The sequence below is a fragment of the Excalfactoria chinensis genome, chromosome 5 (genome assembly GCF_039878825.1).
Source record: "Excalfactoria chinensis isolate bCotChi1 chromosome 5, bCotChi1.hap2, whole genome shotgun sequence".
Lineage (NCBI taxonomy): Eukaryota > Metazoa > Chordata > Aves > Galliformes > Phasianidae > Excalfactoria > Excalfactoria chinensis.
In genome coordinates, this window is record NC_092829.1 from 13,723,943 (window position 1) to 13,740,933 (window position 16,991).

The 16,991-nt window shown below is 34.3% G+C and overlaps 2 protein-coding genes across 5 annotated transcripts in view; one reads left to right on the forward strand and one right to left on the reverse strand.

Annotated features, from left to right (window-relative positions):
- Window positions 1-1,180: 1,180 nt before the first annotated feature.
- Window positions 1,181-6,109, forward strand: SERPINA10 (serpin family A member 10). Its single transcript, XM_072336950.1, has 4 exons — window positions 1,181-1,886; window positions 3,149-3,422; window positions 4,065-4,212; window positions 4,815-6,109. Exons 1-4 carry the CDS (start codon window positions 1,181-1,183, stop codon window positions 5,004-5,006), a joined length of 1,320 nt encoding a protein of 439 aa, XP_072193051.1. The 3' UTR covers window positions 5,007-6,109.
- A 1,125-nt stretch (window positions 6,110-7,234) lies between these two features.
- PPP4R4 (protein phosphatase 4 regulatory subunit 4) overlaps window positions 7,235-16,991 on the reverse strand; it is a 57,058-nt gene continuing 47,301 nt past the window's right edge. For 2 of the 4 annotated variants that reach the window (XM_072336943.1, XM_072336945.1), the window contains 6 exons: window positions 14,721-14,796; window positions 14,248-14,328; window positions 13,847-13,931; window positions 13,365-13,435; window positions 12,516-12,663; window positions 7,235-8,343 (listed from right to left, as the gene is read on the reverse strand). In XM_072336943.1, coding sequence (XP_072193044.1) covers window positions 8,319-8,343; window positions 12,516-12,663; window positions 13,365-13,435; window positions 13,847-13,931; window positions 14,248-14,328; window positions 14,721-14,796 — 486 coding nt within the window. In that variant the 3' untranslated portion in view covers window positions 7,235-8,318. Of the gene's footprint in view, window positions 8,344-12,515; window positions 12,664-13,364; window positions 13,436-13,837; window positions 13,932-14,247; window positions 14,329-14,720; window positions 14,797-16,991 lie in introns of all 4 variants that reach the window. The other 2 variants (XM_072336942.1, XM_072336944.1) reach the window with 1 other exon arrangement.

Sequence of the window (16,991 nt, forward strand, 5' to 3'; positions counted from 1 at the left end):
TTTTGACCTTCTTTCTGATGCTTCTGGCAATGGATTGCCAACCACATTCACTGGCAAAAATTTCCTGCATAATTTGTTCCTGCTTCCCCAGGGCCACCTTGGTATTCTCCTTCATAGTTACAGAAGTACTTAACTTATTGCTTCTATACAAAGCTCCAAATGATTTAGTGATCCTGAAAAGGAACTAGATAGATAGAAGCTTTTTAATTCTTGTCAAGAGTGTATCCGAAGCCTAGCTCTCCATGATGTATCAAGGGAAGAGCTGACCAGCAAGAGATACGATTACAGATACCACTAAAATCTGCAATGTCTCTCTTTTTTAGCCCAAACGAATGTTTCTGCAAGTGAACCAGAGAGCATGAGAAAGTAAAAAAGTACTCAAACCTGTCTGATTCTAATATAACAACCTCTAACTCTCAGTGACATGTTGTTTTCCGGGTTGGCTTTTGTCAAATCAGTTAGCTTTTTATGTTTCTCAAGTGTTTGGGTTTTTTTGTTTTGGTTTGGTTTGGTTTTGGTTTTGGTTTGTTTTTTTCTCCCTAAGGAGTTGTATCTTGTTGATGTAGCATACTATTGATATAAAACACCTGAGATAACAAATGAATGAGCAAAGGAATGGTAACTCTCAGACCACTACCAATAGATGGATCTCATATGCCATCTCTTGGCAACCATGCTTATGACCTATAAATGGAGATTACAAGCCACCTGTCAGTGGCAATGAAGAACGGGATGTTACAGATCTGTTTTCCTCAGTAGATCGCCCTTAATCTTTGTCAGAATCATTCAGGGAAAATGCCACTTCTGACACTTGTTGCCTGGAGAGCTGGTGCTTAAAGATGTCATCAGTTTCTAAAGGAATTAGAAATTACAAGAAAAAATTAGTGAAATATTTCCAAATTTAACTGCCAATAGCAGATGATAGCATTTCTTCTGAATTCTTTTACTAAATTAAAAGTTTCTCTCTTCCACTGGTCTAAATTTGATCCTTCAGATAGGAACATCATCTTGGGTTTACACTATGTACGCTAAATATTTAGAAATATCACTCTGTTACATCCATGACCTTTGTGTTGTGAATCGAATAAATTAAAAATCACCAAGTTGCTCTCTTTTTTTCCCATTTTCTTTAGTAGGAGGAAGAGAGGAGAAGAAAAGAAGTTCACTGTTGGATACCAACATGAAAATTGGAATTTATCTACTCTTTTTATGTGAAATATGTTTTGAAATCAGCAAGGCTGACATCAAACCTAAATCTCCAAAGAAGGACAAGAGGCTGTATTTCTTAGGAAGAAATAAAAACATCAGTATTTCTGAAGAATGGCATCAACATAAAAATGACTCCAAACCTTTGGGAGAGCAAAGTTTTGAAGACCTTACTCTTCACAATTTCACTGAAAAGACAGCAAATTTTGGATTTAATCTCTACCGAAAAATTGCAATGAAAATTGATAACAACATAATTATCTCTCCCTTTTCTGTATCAACCCTTATGGCTACATATTTGCTGGCAGCTGAAGGGGAAACACAGAGACAAATAGCAAAAGCTCTACACCTCCATGCTTTGAAGGACAGAGATCGCCATTATTTACCAGCACTGTTTAAACAACTGAAAGATAACATCACAACGAATGAAGAATTTCTCTTTGTGCAAGGTATTCTTTCTTTTATCCAAAAGGACTTTGTAGTTAGGGAAGCTTTCCTCAACTTATCTAAGCAGTACTTTGATATGGAATTCCTGTGTGTAGACTTTCAAAACATCACACAAGCCAAGTTTGTTATAAATCAAAACGTTAAACAAAGGACCAAGGGAAAAATATCAGAGCTTTTTGAAGAAGTTGACCGACATTCTAAACTGCTACTTTTGGACTACATTTTTTTTAAAGGTAACTACTGTTTTCATTCTGCAAAATGGTTATTTATTAGAAGAAATAGAAGCCTGACTTTACCAACATCAGGGGAATCTTAAATTAATTAACATTTTCTGCACTGCTTGCATCTCTAATAGATTTACTTTCTTCTAATAAGTTTATTTAACAGAAAATTATTTTTCATAATAGGGAACCAGTATTCTTTTACGTTTTCTTCCACACAACAAAGAGTCATAAAGAACAAAAGGCCCTATATCAATTCTCAGAACAATCCTTCTTCGTGACTAAAGTTTTTAAGTTTTTACTCAGCCATTGAAATGAAATCCTAATCAAAACAGTTTTTTAAATGCAAGGTACTGGGCAATTGTCTGACATTCCATAGAGCACAAATTCACAAGAACAAAAATTGTTTCCCTATTCTAGTCAAGAACCTTTTTCCCCAAGAGAAACCAAAGACAAAGGGATCCCTGCTGGTGACAGGGAGCATAGCCCACACTTGACTCCAAACAGACATATGAACGTCAGAGGTATCTGGTTAAGTGAAAGCAAAGCTGAAGAGCTAGGACAGCAAAACAGAAGAGAGGAATGCTGATAGAACCCATGCCTAAGACACTGCTGCATTCTAAGGCACTCCGTAACGTGGAAACCCCACTAAAATAAACAAGCATGATAACAAATTATATTACCTTGCAGACATAAAGCCATCAATTCTTTTAGATTTAAAAGACAGCAGTTCATCCAATGCCAAGTTTACTTTCCCTTGCAGACAACCAGAGCAAAGAGATCAAGGTTGAGTGATAGTGCAGAAATCAGAATCAATAGCCTAAAAGAGGTCACATTCCAAAGCACCTTCTCATATAATGCACTGCTGAATTCCCACTGAAGAGACTGAATAATTACATAAAAACAGGATGTTGAGCAGCTGGTAGAAATTTTCAGAGAAGATGGCATATTAATAAAAGACAGATGCTCAGATGGCATTCTGAACTCGATGGTTCTGAACACAGATGGGTTCTGAACCTGAACTGGCAACTAATCGGACACAGAAAATTATTTCCCCCCTTTCCCTGCAACTGAAGCAGTTTATTTTGTGCATTCTCCTGCTGTAAAAAATTTAAAGAACATGCTCTAAGCATACTGCAGCTGTCATCCAGTTGTCCCAGACACAACTGACATTCACTTTAACTTGCTGCAGTTTCTACATTTTGTTTGTTGATTCTGAACATTTTGTTGAACCAGACTGAATTCACATAATTATTTCATTTTTCTTTCTGCAGGAAAGTGGCTCTATCCTTTTAATTCAAAATTTACAGAAATGGAAACTTTCCACATAAACAAGTACAGAAGTGTGCAAGTACCCATGATGTTCAAGTCAGATAAAGTAAATTCAACCTATGATGAGAATTTAAGGTGCTATGTAATAAAACTACCCTACAAAGGCAAAGCCTACATGCTAATTGTCATCCCAGAAAAGGGGGAAGATTATGTTTCACTTGAAGACCATCTGACAATGGAGCTTGTGGAATCCTGGCTTGCAAACATGAAGAGCAGGTACAGCTATGACCTGTCAGCCTTCGTGTTTTTTATTTCCATTGTAGCAAAAAAAAATGCAAAACAATGATTGTATGTTCTGGAGAAAGCTTCAACCCTGAGGTGACAAGTCTGCTGGTCATCTCAGTCAGAAATGCCTCTGAGGGCATTGCCATTTTTTTCCATACACCTTCTCTCTTGAAATTCTGCATAGCCAGGAAAAGTGCATTATAAATGTCTATATTAATATTTATGAATTTTATAAATATGTATATTTACGGAACTTTACTTATCAAAGAAAATCCAGAATAATGGATAAATTTGAGTAAGAAAATGTGAAAAAAAATTACTCCTATGAAATGTAATTCCTGAAGTGAAAGGCCTCTCCAGTGGTCAATAACTGAAAGCGTCATCCCAGTATTAGGGCACTAGAAGTGCTCATGAAAGTGCTTTTTACTGAGAAAAAATTTATTTCTAGCATCTTTGACATTCAACAAAGTAGGGATGATATTCTGGCAGCCTAAATTCCAGCTGAGAATCTTTAACCTTTGGCTCTTGTTTTTAATGTTTGTGTGAAGCTTAATTCCTGAGAACCACGTCTTTCAGCAATAACTTACTACATATCCAAAGTTGGTTGTTTTTTTTTTTTTCTTTTTTAAACAGAAATATCGACATTTCATTTCCAAAATTCAAACTAGAACAAAAATACAAAATGAAGAAATTGCTTTATGCTCTTGGAATTAAAAGTCTCTTTGCACGTACAGCAGATCTCAGTCATCTCACAGATCAAAAATACATAACAGTCTCCCAGGTAAGCCTACTAAAATTATTTGCTCTTTGAATTATAGTAAACAGAGGGTCCATGTACTATGTTGTACAGATCCACCACTAGGAAAGAACCTCATCTGACAAGTGTATGGAATCTGCACATTCTAAACAACACACATCCCACTACAGAAGTATACACCTTGTCACAGAGAAGCAGAACCTCAAAGCATCATCACAACACAATTGTATTACAACCCATAACAAATGGACCACTTCTTTCACTGATTACAGTGTAAGATTATATATAACCTCAAATACAGGTTTGCAAAACTGTGTTGGCTGTGTCTTAAAAAACAAAAACTGCAACAACAAAAAAGACCCACCTTTCTGAGATGAAAGGAAAAGTGAAACGATATCTGAACTACCTCCTGAATCCTAATTATTGCAGTCATGATGGCTACACTGACTCCTGTTTCTGAAGGAGACCAAATATGCAGTACCAGTAACATACAGCGCTAGATTGCACGGATCTACTTGTAACCCCCAGGAGAAGCCTACATCAATTGAATCTCTGGCATTTTGAAATTTATTCTTCATGTTTCCATTTATTTCTGTTATCTATTTTATCTCTGCACTGCATTTCAGGTTGTCCAAAAGGCAGTCATTGAAGTGGATGAAAAAGGAACTGAGGCTGCAGCAGCTACTGGGTCTGAAATAATTGCATTCTCAGCACCTCCTGTCATTAAAGTGGACCGACCATTTCTTTTTATGATTTTTGAAGAGACTTTTAAAACTTTACTTTTCATTGGCAGGGTGGTTGATCCAACAGAAATGTGAATAAAAGTTACAGTTTTTATTGTGGCATGTAAGAGGCTTTATTTTTATTTTCTTTAAACTACTATTTACATTAGAATAAAAGGCAAACTAGGAAAACATGAAAACCTGTTCTGTCCCTACAGAAAGTAGGTCACCCTACTAATACTTCATTAATGTTTAATTGACAAGATCAATGCATGAGGGTATAAAATGACAAACGTATTTCTTGCAAAATCTATCAGGCAAATTAAAAACAAACAAAACTTACAGAACTAAAATTCAACTCTTTAATGACAAATCTGAATGAAAATCAAAGATTCATATGCCAGAGTATCCAGAAAGGTCATTCCCAAACAATTTATATTTCTCAGTGCTATCTTCTTTTATACTGAGGTTTAAGAGGCTTACATCACTGTCACCCACTTTTGCCACCAATAACAACAGAAGCAGGATCAAGCCTGAAAAAAGAATTTACAGCCCCTGTACAGAGATCTTTATTTCTACAGAAATGGTCTATCGTGAAGTCTGCACTGCCCAGGAGAGTGACTTCTTTCAAAGCATTTCAAATGACTTTGTGATGAGCCTGATTTTAAAATGTTCTTTCTCCTAAAGACAAAATAATTCTGAAAGATATTCAGTCATTCTGCACCTGAAAAATCGGAATCTATCTTCCTTCATAACACCAACCTGGATCTCTCCTTAAAGCAGAATTTCTGTGTGTATTATCATCTAGATACAAGAGAAAATGATGACACGAGACTCTACACTTAAATGAAGACAAATATTGGTAGGAAAAAACATATATCCACAAAACTGGAATGGAACTGTTCACATAGCTTGGAAACACCTTTTGGATTTCAGGATCAGATGTTTATGAAAACCACTACAAATCACCTTATTCAAATAGTACAGTAACTCCAACGGAATATTTATGGAAAAAACAGCTGGATCATGAATACATTGTAAATTTTAATTGAGTCCTATGTGTAACTTTGAAACAATGAAAAAGCTGTTCCTAACTACATAACTAGAAGAACTAAGCTTATATATTTCCCACAAAAGTGAAGAGTTTGATGACAGGGCAAAAGTAGAGTAAAGCTGGCAAACAGCTCTAAAAACAAAAATTCAGTTACTATTAGTTGTCCATTTACAGAAACTCAGACATTGATGTAATCCATTCACAAAAGGAGTTAGGGGGGAGACTCTGGTACCTGATTGTACTAATAAGGCATATCTAACCTAATTGGATGAATGTACCCAGAATCACTGCTTCATGCCTCAGAACAATTAGAAGAAGGAATGCTACTATAGTTATCACTGCTCAGCTGAGCTGTGCTGGTGTTATGAGCTGCAGGTAAAACAGTGCTGTAGATTGGGAAGTACTGGTGCCATCCAACAGAAGTAATACAGTAAGGGCGGGTGGAAGGATATATAGGACATCAGGTGTACTACATAAGGAAGTCATACAGTCTGAAAAGAAGTCTAAAAAGAGCACTGAAAAATTACACGGTAGGATTTTAATATGTGGTAGGGTTATTGAGTGGAGAATTAAAGTTGTTAAAAAGTGACAGACAAATGACAACTAACAAGAAACAGATGACAGACAATACAGAACTCATTATATGCTTATAGAGGGGAGAAATTGCTTGGGTTCAAGTCTAGGAAGTCACTAACTTCTGATGTGTTCTAATAAAGGTATCTGAGTCACAAACAAATCCTGTTCTGCAGCTGAGTACTGATGATTTGATTTGGTTGCTGGCAGAAGTCAAACTGAGAACACTGAGCAGTCTCTGGTGCCCAAGGATCACAGCTGTACCCAGCGTGTAGAGGCAGCCAGCCATGGGGAAGAGAGAGTACCTGTTTGCATCAGTGAAAACAGAAGCAAAAGCTGGGAAAAGCCAGCACATCTGTATTACTGAATGTCAAAAACATCACTGTACTTGAGGCAGCTTTTAAATGAATCTGATTCACCAAGTTGCAGCTCAAACTGAAACTTGAGTGTTTCCAACAGAATCCAAACCATGTTTATGGCCAGAAAAAGAGAAAATACCTAAATCCAAATGTGGCTTAAGAGGCTGAAGTATTTAGATAATAAAACGCTGCTAAATCCAACATCTTGCACTTCATACAAGACAGCATAAATCTAGCATTATTATTATGTTAAATAAATATTTTCCATAGGTAAATGCTTTTATTTTAGTTATAAAAGATGCCCTGAGGAAAAAACATTTATTTCAAGAACATGCATGTATAGCATTGTCCTGGTTTTATTTTGAGTAAACTCATCATTCATGTTGTCACATTATAAAAAGTAACCACACACGCATATGCATTCACAAATCAGATCATCTTTATCATACACCAACAGAGTTAAAAAAGCAGTTATTTCTTATATTAATATATTTATGTTGCTTCCATTTCGAAATAGAGAAGCTGACAATAGCTTCATATGCTCTCTCTCAAATATAGACATAATTAGAACTTTTTAAAATAGAATTGAATGTTTTTCCACAGACATATTTTGATAGAAACATCAGCATTAATACAAACAAAAGCAGATGACATCACTGAAGCATGATTGCTTGCAATAACAGCTAATTAAAAACTAGATTCATCATTATAAATTATTCAAGTGAAAATACAATTTGAAATACTAAAAATTAAAGCAATTATTTATACAACAAAACTTATGAAATAAGCCTTTTCTTTTTTTTAATATCATCTGGAGACATCTCCTTTTAGATTGCTGTGAAACTTATATAGAATTTCTATGAACTTTACTTTGTACATGTAAAAAACTTTACCTCCAAATTCACAGTACAATGCTACTGAAGTTTGTGTTTTACCTGTACAAAACAGATTGATGGGTCTGGATTTTGATCTGAAATTAGGTTTGAAAGATCTTTAAAATGCAGGATTTCTGTTTCATATCCATGACAATTCCTTCTATTTCTTGAATAAAATATGGATGTTAGGAATTAATAAAATTGTAAATTGACCCAGTTACGTAATGGATATGTGCATTCTAAATCCAAGAATTTGAACTACAAAGGCATAATGGAAGAAACCAAAATCCTTTCTTTAGCCGCAGCAGTGAAAAGCACATAGCTGAAGTTGCATTTCATTACATTTCACTACAACATTAGAAGTCTGCAACCATTACATCACTTATTTTACAACTTGGGATTTTGTTTAAAAGGTAAAAGGTTTTAGCACTGCAAGATGCATTTTGTCACCCCAGGCATTACAGAGTCCCATGTGCTGCTCCAGCACTATTACGTGAGATTGCTGCTTCCAGAAGTCTCCCATTCTCTTGTTATCGTGCCAGAAGATCTAGGAGTTTGACTTTCTGTTTTTTCTTCATGCAAAAGAAGAAACACAATAAGTCGTTGCTATATTATTAAGTAAAGCAATAAAATGTTATTGTGTGCAACATTTTATTTTAACAAATCGGTGGCAGAACTATGTAATCATCTGCTCAACTTCTTAAAGCAATTATATGACTGAGTGAGAAACATCACTTTAAGATACTTATGCTTAAAATTGTTATGCACCACTGTGGATATCTTACAGATCAGTTGTAGAAATCTAATAAAATATTGATATCAATTTATCATTAAGCAATTTATTTCAATGCAAAAATAAATCTACGCCCACCTTTTTAAGGATGGAAAATCCATACATCTCATTCTTGAAGTTAATTTCCACTGTTTTAATTGGAAGATTAATAAAATCTAAAGACTTACTGCATGCCTATAGACAAGATGCAAAATGACACCTATAAAGCTTGATATTTTTACTGGTAAATCTGTAAAATACTGAAAAATGCCAGCTTTTGCTAAATGTATATTGAAATCAGTCCTGCTACTGCACTACAAACTCAAGCAGTCAAACATCAGTTCTCACTCTTCGGTGAAAATGTTTAAAAGAAAACAATAAAGCAAAGCAAAATATTAGAATTCTTTATGGACCTTGGTGCTTGTGAATCTGCTCTATTTCTGCTCCAAAACAGTCTGTGTTCTAACTGGACACTCTGTATTCGAAAGTCAAATCAGCTCTGTGAATTGACTTACATGAGGTCTCTTGTGGGATAAAATAACCGGTGTTCTTTGTGACTCTTCCCTATTCTGCAAGGTTCTTAAAATCAGGCAGTCATCTCTTCTGTGGCTTCACCATTAATGCATACAGGTACACCCCTAAGCATGATTCCTTCATTTTCTATTGCCTGCATATTACCAAAGGTCTGGCAAACAACACCAAATCCATAGGTCATTTTCCTGCTACCTGCCTGTGAACACTAGAGCAGGCTTTATTAAGATTTTTTTTTCCTTCCAATTATATTATTTTCCAAGAAGAGGGAATACATTGATCTGTGTTCAATTCTCTGAAGTGGAAGTAATATGAAAAGACCACCATCATGCACCAAATTAACTCTGCATTCTGAAAAGTTCCTATAATATTATGAATACGTGAAATATAGTAAAGAGAAACTCTTCGTCTTTACAAGTACACTTGTCTGCAGTGAATTTTTGCAGATATCCACTAGAACAGTTTTATGGAAAAAAATGAAAAATAATATTTTGCCCAAATATACATCCCTTTCAACTAAGAATCACTACTTATATTTGTTAGTATTTAATTATTAAATAATAGATTGCTGCCCCTTCTTCCATTCTTTACAGACACATATCATTAAGTAAAAAAAACACACTACAAATTCCCTTATTCATTCAGCAGAGCCAATAAACTAAAAGATCAGGACTTGTCAGAACTAAGATGATCAGCACAATATTTATCAAGGGTAAATGTAAATTTACTTCATGGCATAGTATAAATATATGCTCAATTATTTTCTCACAGGTTTTCTGCCTTAATGTGTGTATAGATGAGATGACACTCATTTATGAGCATCTATTCAATTGAAACTCTAACATAGTTGTAATATTCTACTCTCAGTAAGAGTTATTTCTGTCAATGGGATATATATTTTGATATTAATTTCTTTTTTCATTTAACTCATAAAACATTGTTTCATTGAAGCAGACTCTTTTGGTTATTTTTTGTTTGTTCTTGAGATTATACATATTTCAGAAAAACTTTTCCTAAGCAGAGTTTCTTAGCACCAGAATTGACTTTCCGATGAATAGAAAGTACACATAAGCACATCTGTGATCAGCAAGGTCATGAAGATGTATTTACCACCAACTAATCCTGAATTTGCACCTTTTACTATTTCCTTGTAGAACTGCTCCACTTTTTTAATGAAACCAATTAACTATTGGTCCAGATCACAAAAGAGAAACTGACTCTACAGTGCAACAGACACTATGTTAACTTGGGAGATGCGTTTTCCCATAAGAACACACAACATTAAAGCGCGTGTTCAGAGCTAAATGTAGGTCATCCTAAGTCCTCTCTTCTCTCTCTAAAACTCTTTTTCTTCTCATGGTATATCCTCCTGCTTTCTGACCCTAAGCATTTTTGGGACTTTCTGAACCAAAGAAAGCATTAGATCATTGTGCTTAATGAGATACCTACTTTCAAATAGGCTGTTACAGTATTCATGTCAGTATTGCACACTGAGACTGGAAGCCAGGTCTCCTATTTTTCATTTTCCTGTCTGAATTCAAAGGTATTGGCTGCTCTCTATTGGTCTTTTTTTCTTTCCCTTTTTATTCAAACAAAATATGTCAGTTTTTATGTGAAGTAACATATAGGAAAAAAAAAATGTTTTAAATAAGTGACCACCTACTGATGACCTGTGAAAAGCAAGTACTGTGGGAAGTATTTCAGAGAGTTTATTAAACTTTGCCTAGGACAGGGATAGAGCGCAATTTGACTTGGCATATTCTTAAGACGCTTTTTCTGTGAAAGCAACATATACTCAATATATAGTGTTCAGTTTTATTTAATAGTTGCTTTCCAAGTTCTACAAAGAAATCACAGTTTTAGAAATAATTGATGACCTCAAGTTTGATTTCTTTTTTGTATAGTTAAGGTGATAAAATTTCAGTTGAGAAAGAATATGAGACTGCATCGTAATATAATGCCTACAAGTAGATGAATATAAACTGTTCAGAGAACATTTTTGATTTTTTTTTTTTTTAAACTTTTGAGGGTTTTATTTTAGTATTTTGCAATTTTTAAATTCACATCTGTGAGTAAAGTCAGGGGTCTTGTTTTGATCTTTCTTTTTCTTTTTAAGGAAAACACTGAAGTTAAAAACTAGGAGTTCATACAGATGTTCACTTCTTATAATCATACAATTGAAGCTAGAAAAGACCTTTAAGATCATGAAGACCAACTGTCAACCCATTACCACGATGTCCACTAATTGTGTCCTTCAGTACCATACCTACACATTCCTGTGTTTAAGTCACCAGAAAGAGTGATAGCACTATTGTTTCCCACTGACACCTGGAAAATCATGTCTTTCCTCTTCCCTGTCTAGTGTAGGCTCCATATCTCAGCTCCATTATCTTTGCTCAGCAAGTCATAGCATCAGATTTTAGACACTCCTTTCATTCTCAGTCTCTCCTACCTCCTTCAGACTTATAAGTCCCTTCCTTTTCTGCTAGTTGTATTTTCTATTATACTCAAGTATACTAGTCCCAAATAACCTCTCTCTCTTGCTGTATCTGGCTCCTACACCTTCTTCACTGTGCTTTGGCAAAGCAAGCAATAAGCAAAGAATAATCACAGTTTGAGTCCAAAATTACAGCTAGTATTCTAATGACAGTAATTCAGAACTACAAGCTATTGTGCAAAAGGAATCTGAAAAAAAAGCTAGCTACTACAGTCTATGCAGGTTTGACTGAGTAAGTGCCCAGAGATTTTCTAAGAAAATTGTTCCATTTCACTTACAGGAGCAAATGCATTTACTTTTCATTTTGGTCTTACAAAACGTTGAACTGTTTAGGCTAATGTTTACAGAAAACCATTCTGAGAGAGATGCATGGGATAGATGACTTTAAAAAAAAAATAAAAAAATCTAAATGGTTAACATAAGGCAAAAAGGCAATCTTAATAACAACTAGCATCACCAGTTCATTATAGTTGTTAAAAATTCATCATGAAATACTTAGATAGTAATACATAAACATATATAAATGTATTAAAAGAAAGAAAAGGAAAAATTAAATACATGCATTCTATTTCTCCAACTACAGCCAGCTAAATCACAGTGACTGTAATTATTATACACCAAATGCATTATCCTTCACATTGTCTCTTTCCACCCACCCCATACTTTACCAGCTGAATTTGAACAAATGCAAAGCAAATGATGAGAAATACTAATTAAAAAGGGAAGGCAGAACAATTTTTAAAGTATTTGTAATTGCAAACATCATGTTTCCATCCTGTTATTTTTGTATTTGAAAACTTCATTAAAAAAAAAAAAAAAAAAAAAAAAAAACCACAAAAAAAAAAAACCACACAAAAATACAGGCTTAATTTTACAGCGCTCTTCGGAGTCCCCATTGGAGATGTTACCCATAAGTTTAATCTGACCTCTTGTCTACCACTTACATGCTCATCTTTCGGGACTGACTTTCCTTATTTCCATTGTTCTTTTGGTCATCTGAGTTAAATGAGTTGCGAGAAGCTATGAGGGAGGAACTGGAAGAGAAGGTAGCATTCCCACTATTACCAGTGGAACGAGTCCGAAATGAATCATCTGAAATAGAGTTGCAGTTTAGACAAAGAATCTTGTCTAAAAACAAACAAAAACAACCCAAACAACCAGAAAATGAACAGAATTAGCTGTTTTTACTATAGGAAGAGTTGGATATTTCCTACAGGAATAATGCAAAAGATTAACTTGCCATATGTGAATAGTTTCCACTTAACAACTTCTTAAGTAATTTTATGAAAAATCAATTTATTATTTCATATCTACTGGTAGAGAATGGAAAAAAGTTCCTCCTAAAGAGAATTCATCTCATTCTAATCTCAATCTAATCATCCAAACTCTTCAAAGGAAGAGAAAGAGAAAGGCATTGACAGAGGCCTCTCAATTAATTCATTAGAAGTTGTACATGATACATCTTTTTTCACATAAGATAGGCACAAAAAACAAACAAACAAAAAAAAAACTTTCTTACTTTAACTAAAATGCCAATCAAGAAATGACATTTTCATGTTTAATTTTACTCTTTGTAACTATAACTTTAAATGAATAGGAAGTAAAGAAAAATAAATTAAAAATTGGAAAAAATAGACCAACTAAACTAAAACTTAATGCTCAATTGAGTGGGTAGATACTGATTTATATTCTTTAGGAATAATAACATCTGCTATTATGCCTGTTTGGTGGTGCCCACATACTTTAAAATCTCAAAAAAAATGAATGTATATGTAACGTAATAACCTACTTACCACTAAAGGATAACATACAACCCTTCCCCATTCCTGATAGCAAAGATGTATATCCTGCAGCAGAGCTTTTACTTAAAAAACAAACAAAACAAAAAATCATAATTACTCTTCTCAATATTATAAATTTCCACCCTACTGTTTGATAACATTTGAAGTTATTTCTAAGTTTATCTGAAAAATAAATAAATAAGTAAATGAGAAAGTTACTCTGACATTTCCTAAACAATTTAAATCAAAAAAATTAAAAGCAAATTCATATATGATACATTAACTTAAAAGGAATTCTGAAGAATCTGTAGTACACCTTAAAATGCTATTTTCTCCCCTGGTTTGAAATTGTACCTTTTTACCCAAAACTCAAACTGAAAATTTAGGTCAAAAAACAGTGAGCAGAACACTAATTCTAGAGATTCAAGTACATGTATTTTTTAACAGTTTCCCATCAGCTAAGCAATTAATATAAAAAAAGATACTTAGAGCACTTGTCTATGTTGCTGTATCTTGGATGCAGTGCTTGAGTATTGAAAGACTGGCTTCGAACCAGCTTGGATTTTTTGTCTTCTTTGCCTAAAATTATAAGTAATAAACAATTTTAGTATGGAAATCATTGCATTTACTCAGTAAATAACATCTTTTAGTATCATATTCTGTCAACCTATGTTATCTGAAGAAACTGATAAAAATACCTCTATAGCAGTGAGTAAACATTATGTTACCTATTAGAGACCAAAGAATAAAATAAAACTAAAAAGCATTAAATCCATTTCATTCTAAGAACAATTTTTTTTCCTATTTGCTTAACTGAAACACCAGCCCACAAGAATGACAGTAGGTTTGCTGGGCTTTAACTGCATTCTAAAAGGACTTTTTTAAAAATCCTCACCTGTTGAGGCACCAGAAGAGCTTCCGGAAGAAGAAAGAGTCATACTTTTCACCAACACTGACGATGGTTTATTATCTCTTCCTTAAAAAAAAACAACACAACCCTAATATGAATACTTCTCTGTGTTAAATAGCTTTATCACATATTACAAGTCCAGCAGTGAGCAGAAATAATACCTAATCCGGTTCTACTAATACTTAAGAAATACCAACGACAAGTTTTTAAATTACATCCTAAAATAAAAGATAACAGAGAATTAAAAGCCATCAGATATTTCATTAAACTCAAAAGCTTTCCTTCTACCACAATTAGGCCAGTTTTCATAAATGTCTTTAGAAGTACGTAGAAGAACACTTTAATTTTTCAGGAGTTCTTGCATTAGCAACATAAATAGCATCTTCCCTCTGCATCCTTCTCTCCTACATAAGTAAGAGTAAAATACGTACAAACAACATGCATACAAATAAACTTACGCTTCTTTTCAAATATTTTATCATTAACATTTGCAGATCTTCCTTCATTTTGCTGCTTCTCTTTTTCTAATTGTTCCTAAAAAATGAATAACTTACTTAAATATTACTCATCCAACAATAATAACAGTAATACTACTACTATTAATAATAATTGTTTTACAACTAGGCTGGAAATCTTCAAAAAAAGGGCATACTTCCAACTCACAAAACAAAACAAAACAAAAACAGTTGTGCTCTTTCCCATAGAAAGACTCTTTACTACAGAGCCTAATGAATATCCAGAGAACAAATAAAATAGTACAGAGTGAAATGAGGGTGCATTTACTGTATAAATCACACCAAAAAAGTTGATTTTAATTACAGAGGAGTCTCAGAGTATAAGTTCCCATTCAAAACTCTTCTTTGATAGTCAAACATGCAGAAAATAACAGATGTGACCAAAGTACACAGAGATACTAATCCAACTGTAATTGAATATATTATTAATTCAAATATCAATAAAAAAATGTTTTTCTCAAACTGTAAAGTGCATTACATACTTTTTAAAGGTCTAAAATAAACATCCAAAGTTGACATGTCTTTACGGGAAACAAAACTAAGTATTAGAATACTTCAATTTTAGGGAACACATTTCTGCAGTATTACCTAGCCTTAGAAAGCCAAAAACACATCCACATACAGGAAATAGCATTAACACAGTTGTATACACTACTTCAAGCCAATACTTGTCTCAGAATTCTTGGTCCATGGCTTTCAATCTAAACTCAAAAACCTACAATATTAGCTTATCTTCTACATTCAGAACAAAAATGCAAAGTGAACCCAAATTATTCTAATGAGATTCTTTTGTTTCGTTTTAATTACTATCTGATTTAAAAAAAAAAAAAGTCGATCTCCATACACAAAAATGGGTAAGTAATTCAGGTCAAGGTTGCTGGAATACAGATTCTACTAAGTCACCTACTAAAATTAAGAAAACATTAATAATCTTATTAGCACTATTAAAGTCTGTAGCTTCTCATCTATTCAGGACTGTGACATGCCACAGTTTTCTGTGTACAACACCAATTCTTCAAAAGTATGCCTCTCAGAATATGGAAAATTAGATCTCTGTGATACAGAAGGTACAGACATATCTATCTCATACATGACAGGAATATGGGCACTCTTCTGCAATCTAGCTGTAGAAACAGGGTAAAAATAATAATGTTATCAAAGACTAAAACACAAAGCTCACTGAAAGCTATTTTGCCACAGCCCTCCAAATGCTTCCTGTGTGAGAAACAGTAACTGTGTCTGCTCCAAAACTGCTAAAGTTAAGATCAAGACCTTGAATGTGTGTACAAATGAGTATGTATGCTGAGAACAAAAGTTTGAACCTTGAATGCAAAGAGGCAGGATGCATATGAGACAGATATAACAGATTAAGAAAACTAGCATTGCAAGAAAAAGCCTATAGCACTTCTTGATATCAAAGTGGACCACAAATGCAGGCTCTGTAACAACTCCCCAGAGGAAACACCGACAGTTTCTTGACAGTCTTGAACCTGTTCCAGCTCACTGTAGAGAAGCACTTCTGCAAGAAGTCAGAAGAACTGGGCTAATGAAACCTGGTCTCTTAAGCCTGTCAGCTTCTTGGCTTCTCACTAGGCTGCAGAGTAGGACCACAGTCCTTGTAGCCACCCAACCCAGGCTCTGTGAAGATGCATGAAGCGCCTGTTGTCTCTTTTGCTTATTGTCACAGCAGACGATAATTAGGTTTGTAAGTAGGAGAAGCATTCTGCAGACTTCCAAATCCTAAGTATTTTGTAGTTGTTGTTTTCAGTAAGACCTACACTCTGACTCCCTCTTGTAAGGCTGCAGATGTCCTCTTTTGGCTAAGAGAAGTCTGCAACACTCACATCACCTCCTTCACCATTCTTGCAGAAAAAAGATGTCATGATTTTAACTTTGCTTATGGAGGCTGTGTATGAATTCTGACATTTTTCATTACTGAACTTAGTATGTCATACATACCTGACAAATCAGTAAGCTCCCTGAAGATTTCAAAGGTGCACTGAGGTTCTTGGGACTTAAGAACTATACAGGCATAATGTTTTAATATTTATTAATTCCAGTTGGCCTTTCTGAATGACACAGTGAAATTGTGGTAGCAAAGAAAAAGAAGTTGCAGGATATTTTGAAGGACTTAACCTTAATTTAATGCGTAAAATGAAATCATACACAGATTGTGAACCTATTGGGTTTCTCAGTAATGTGCTTTCTCTACCT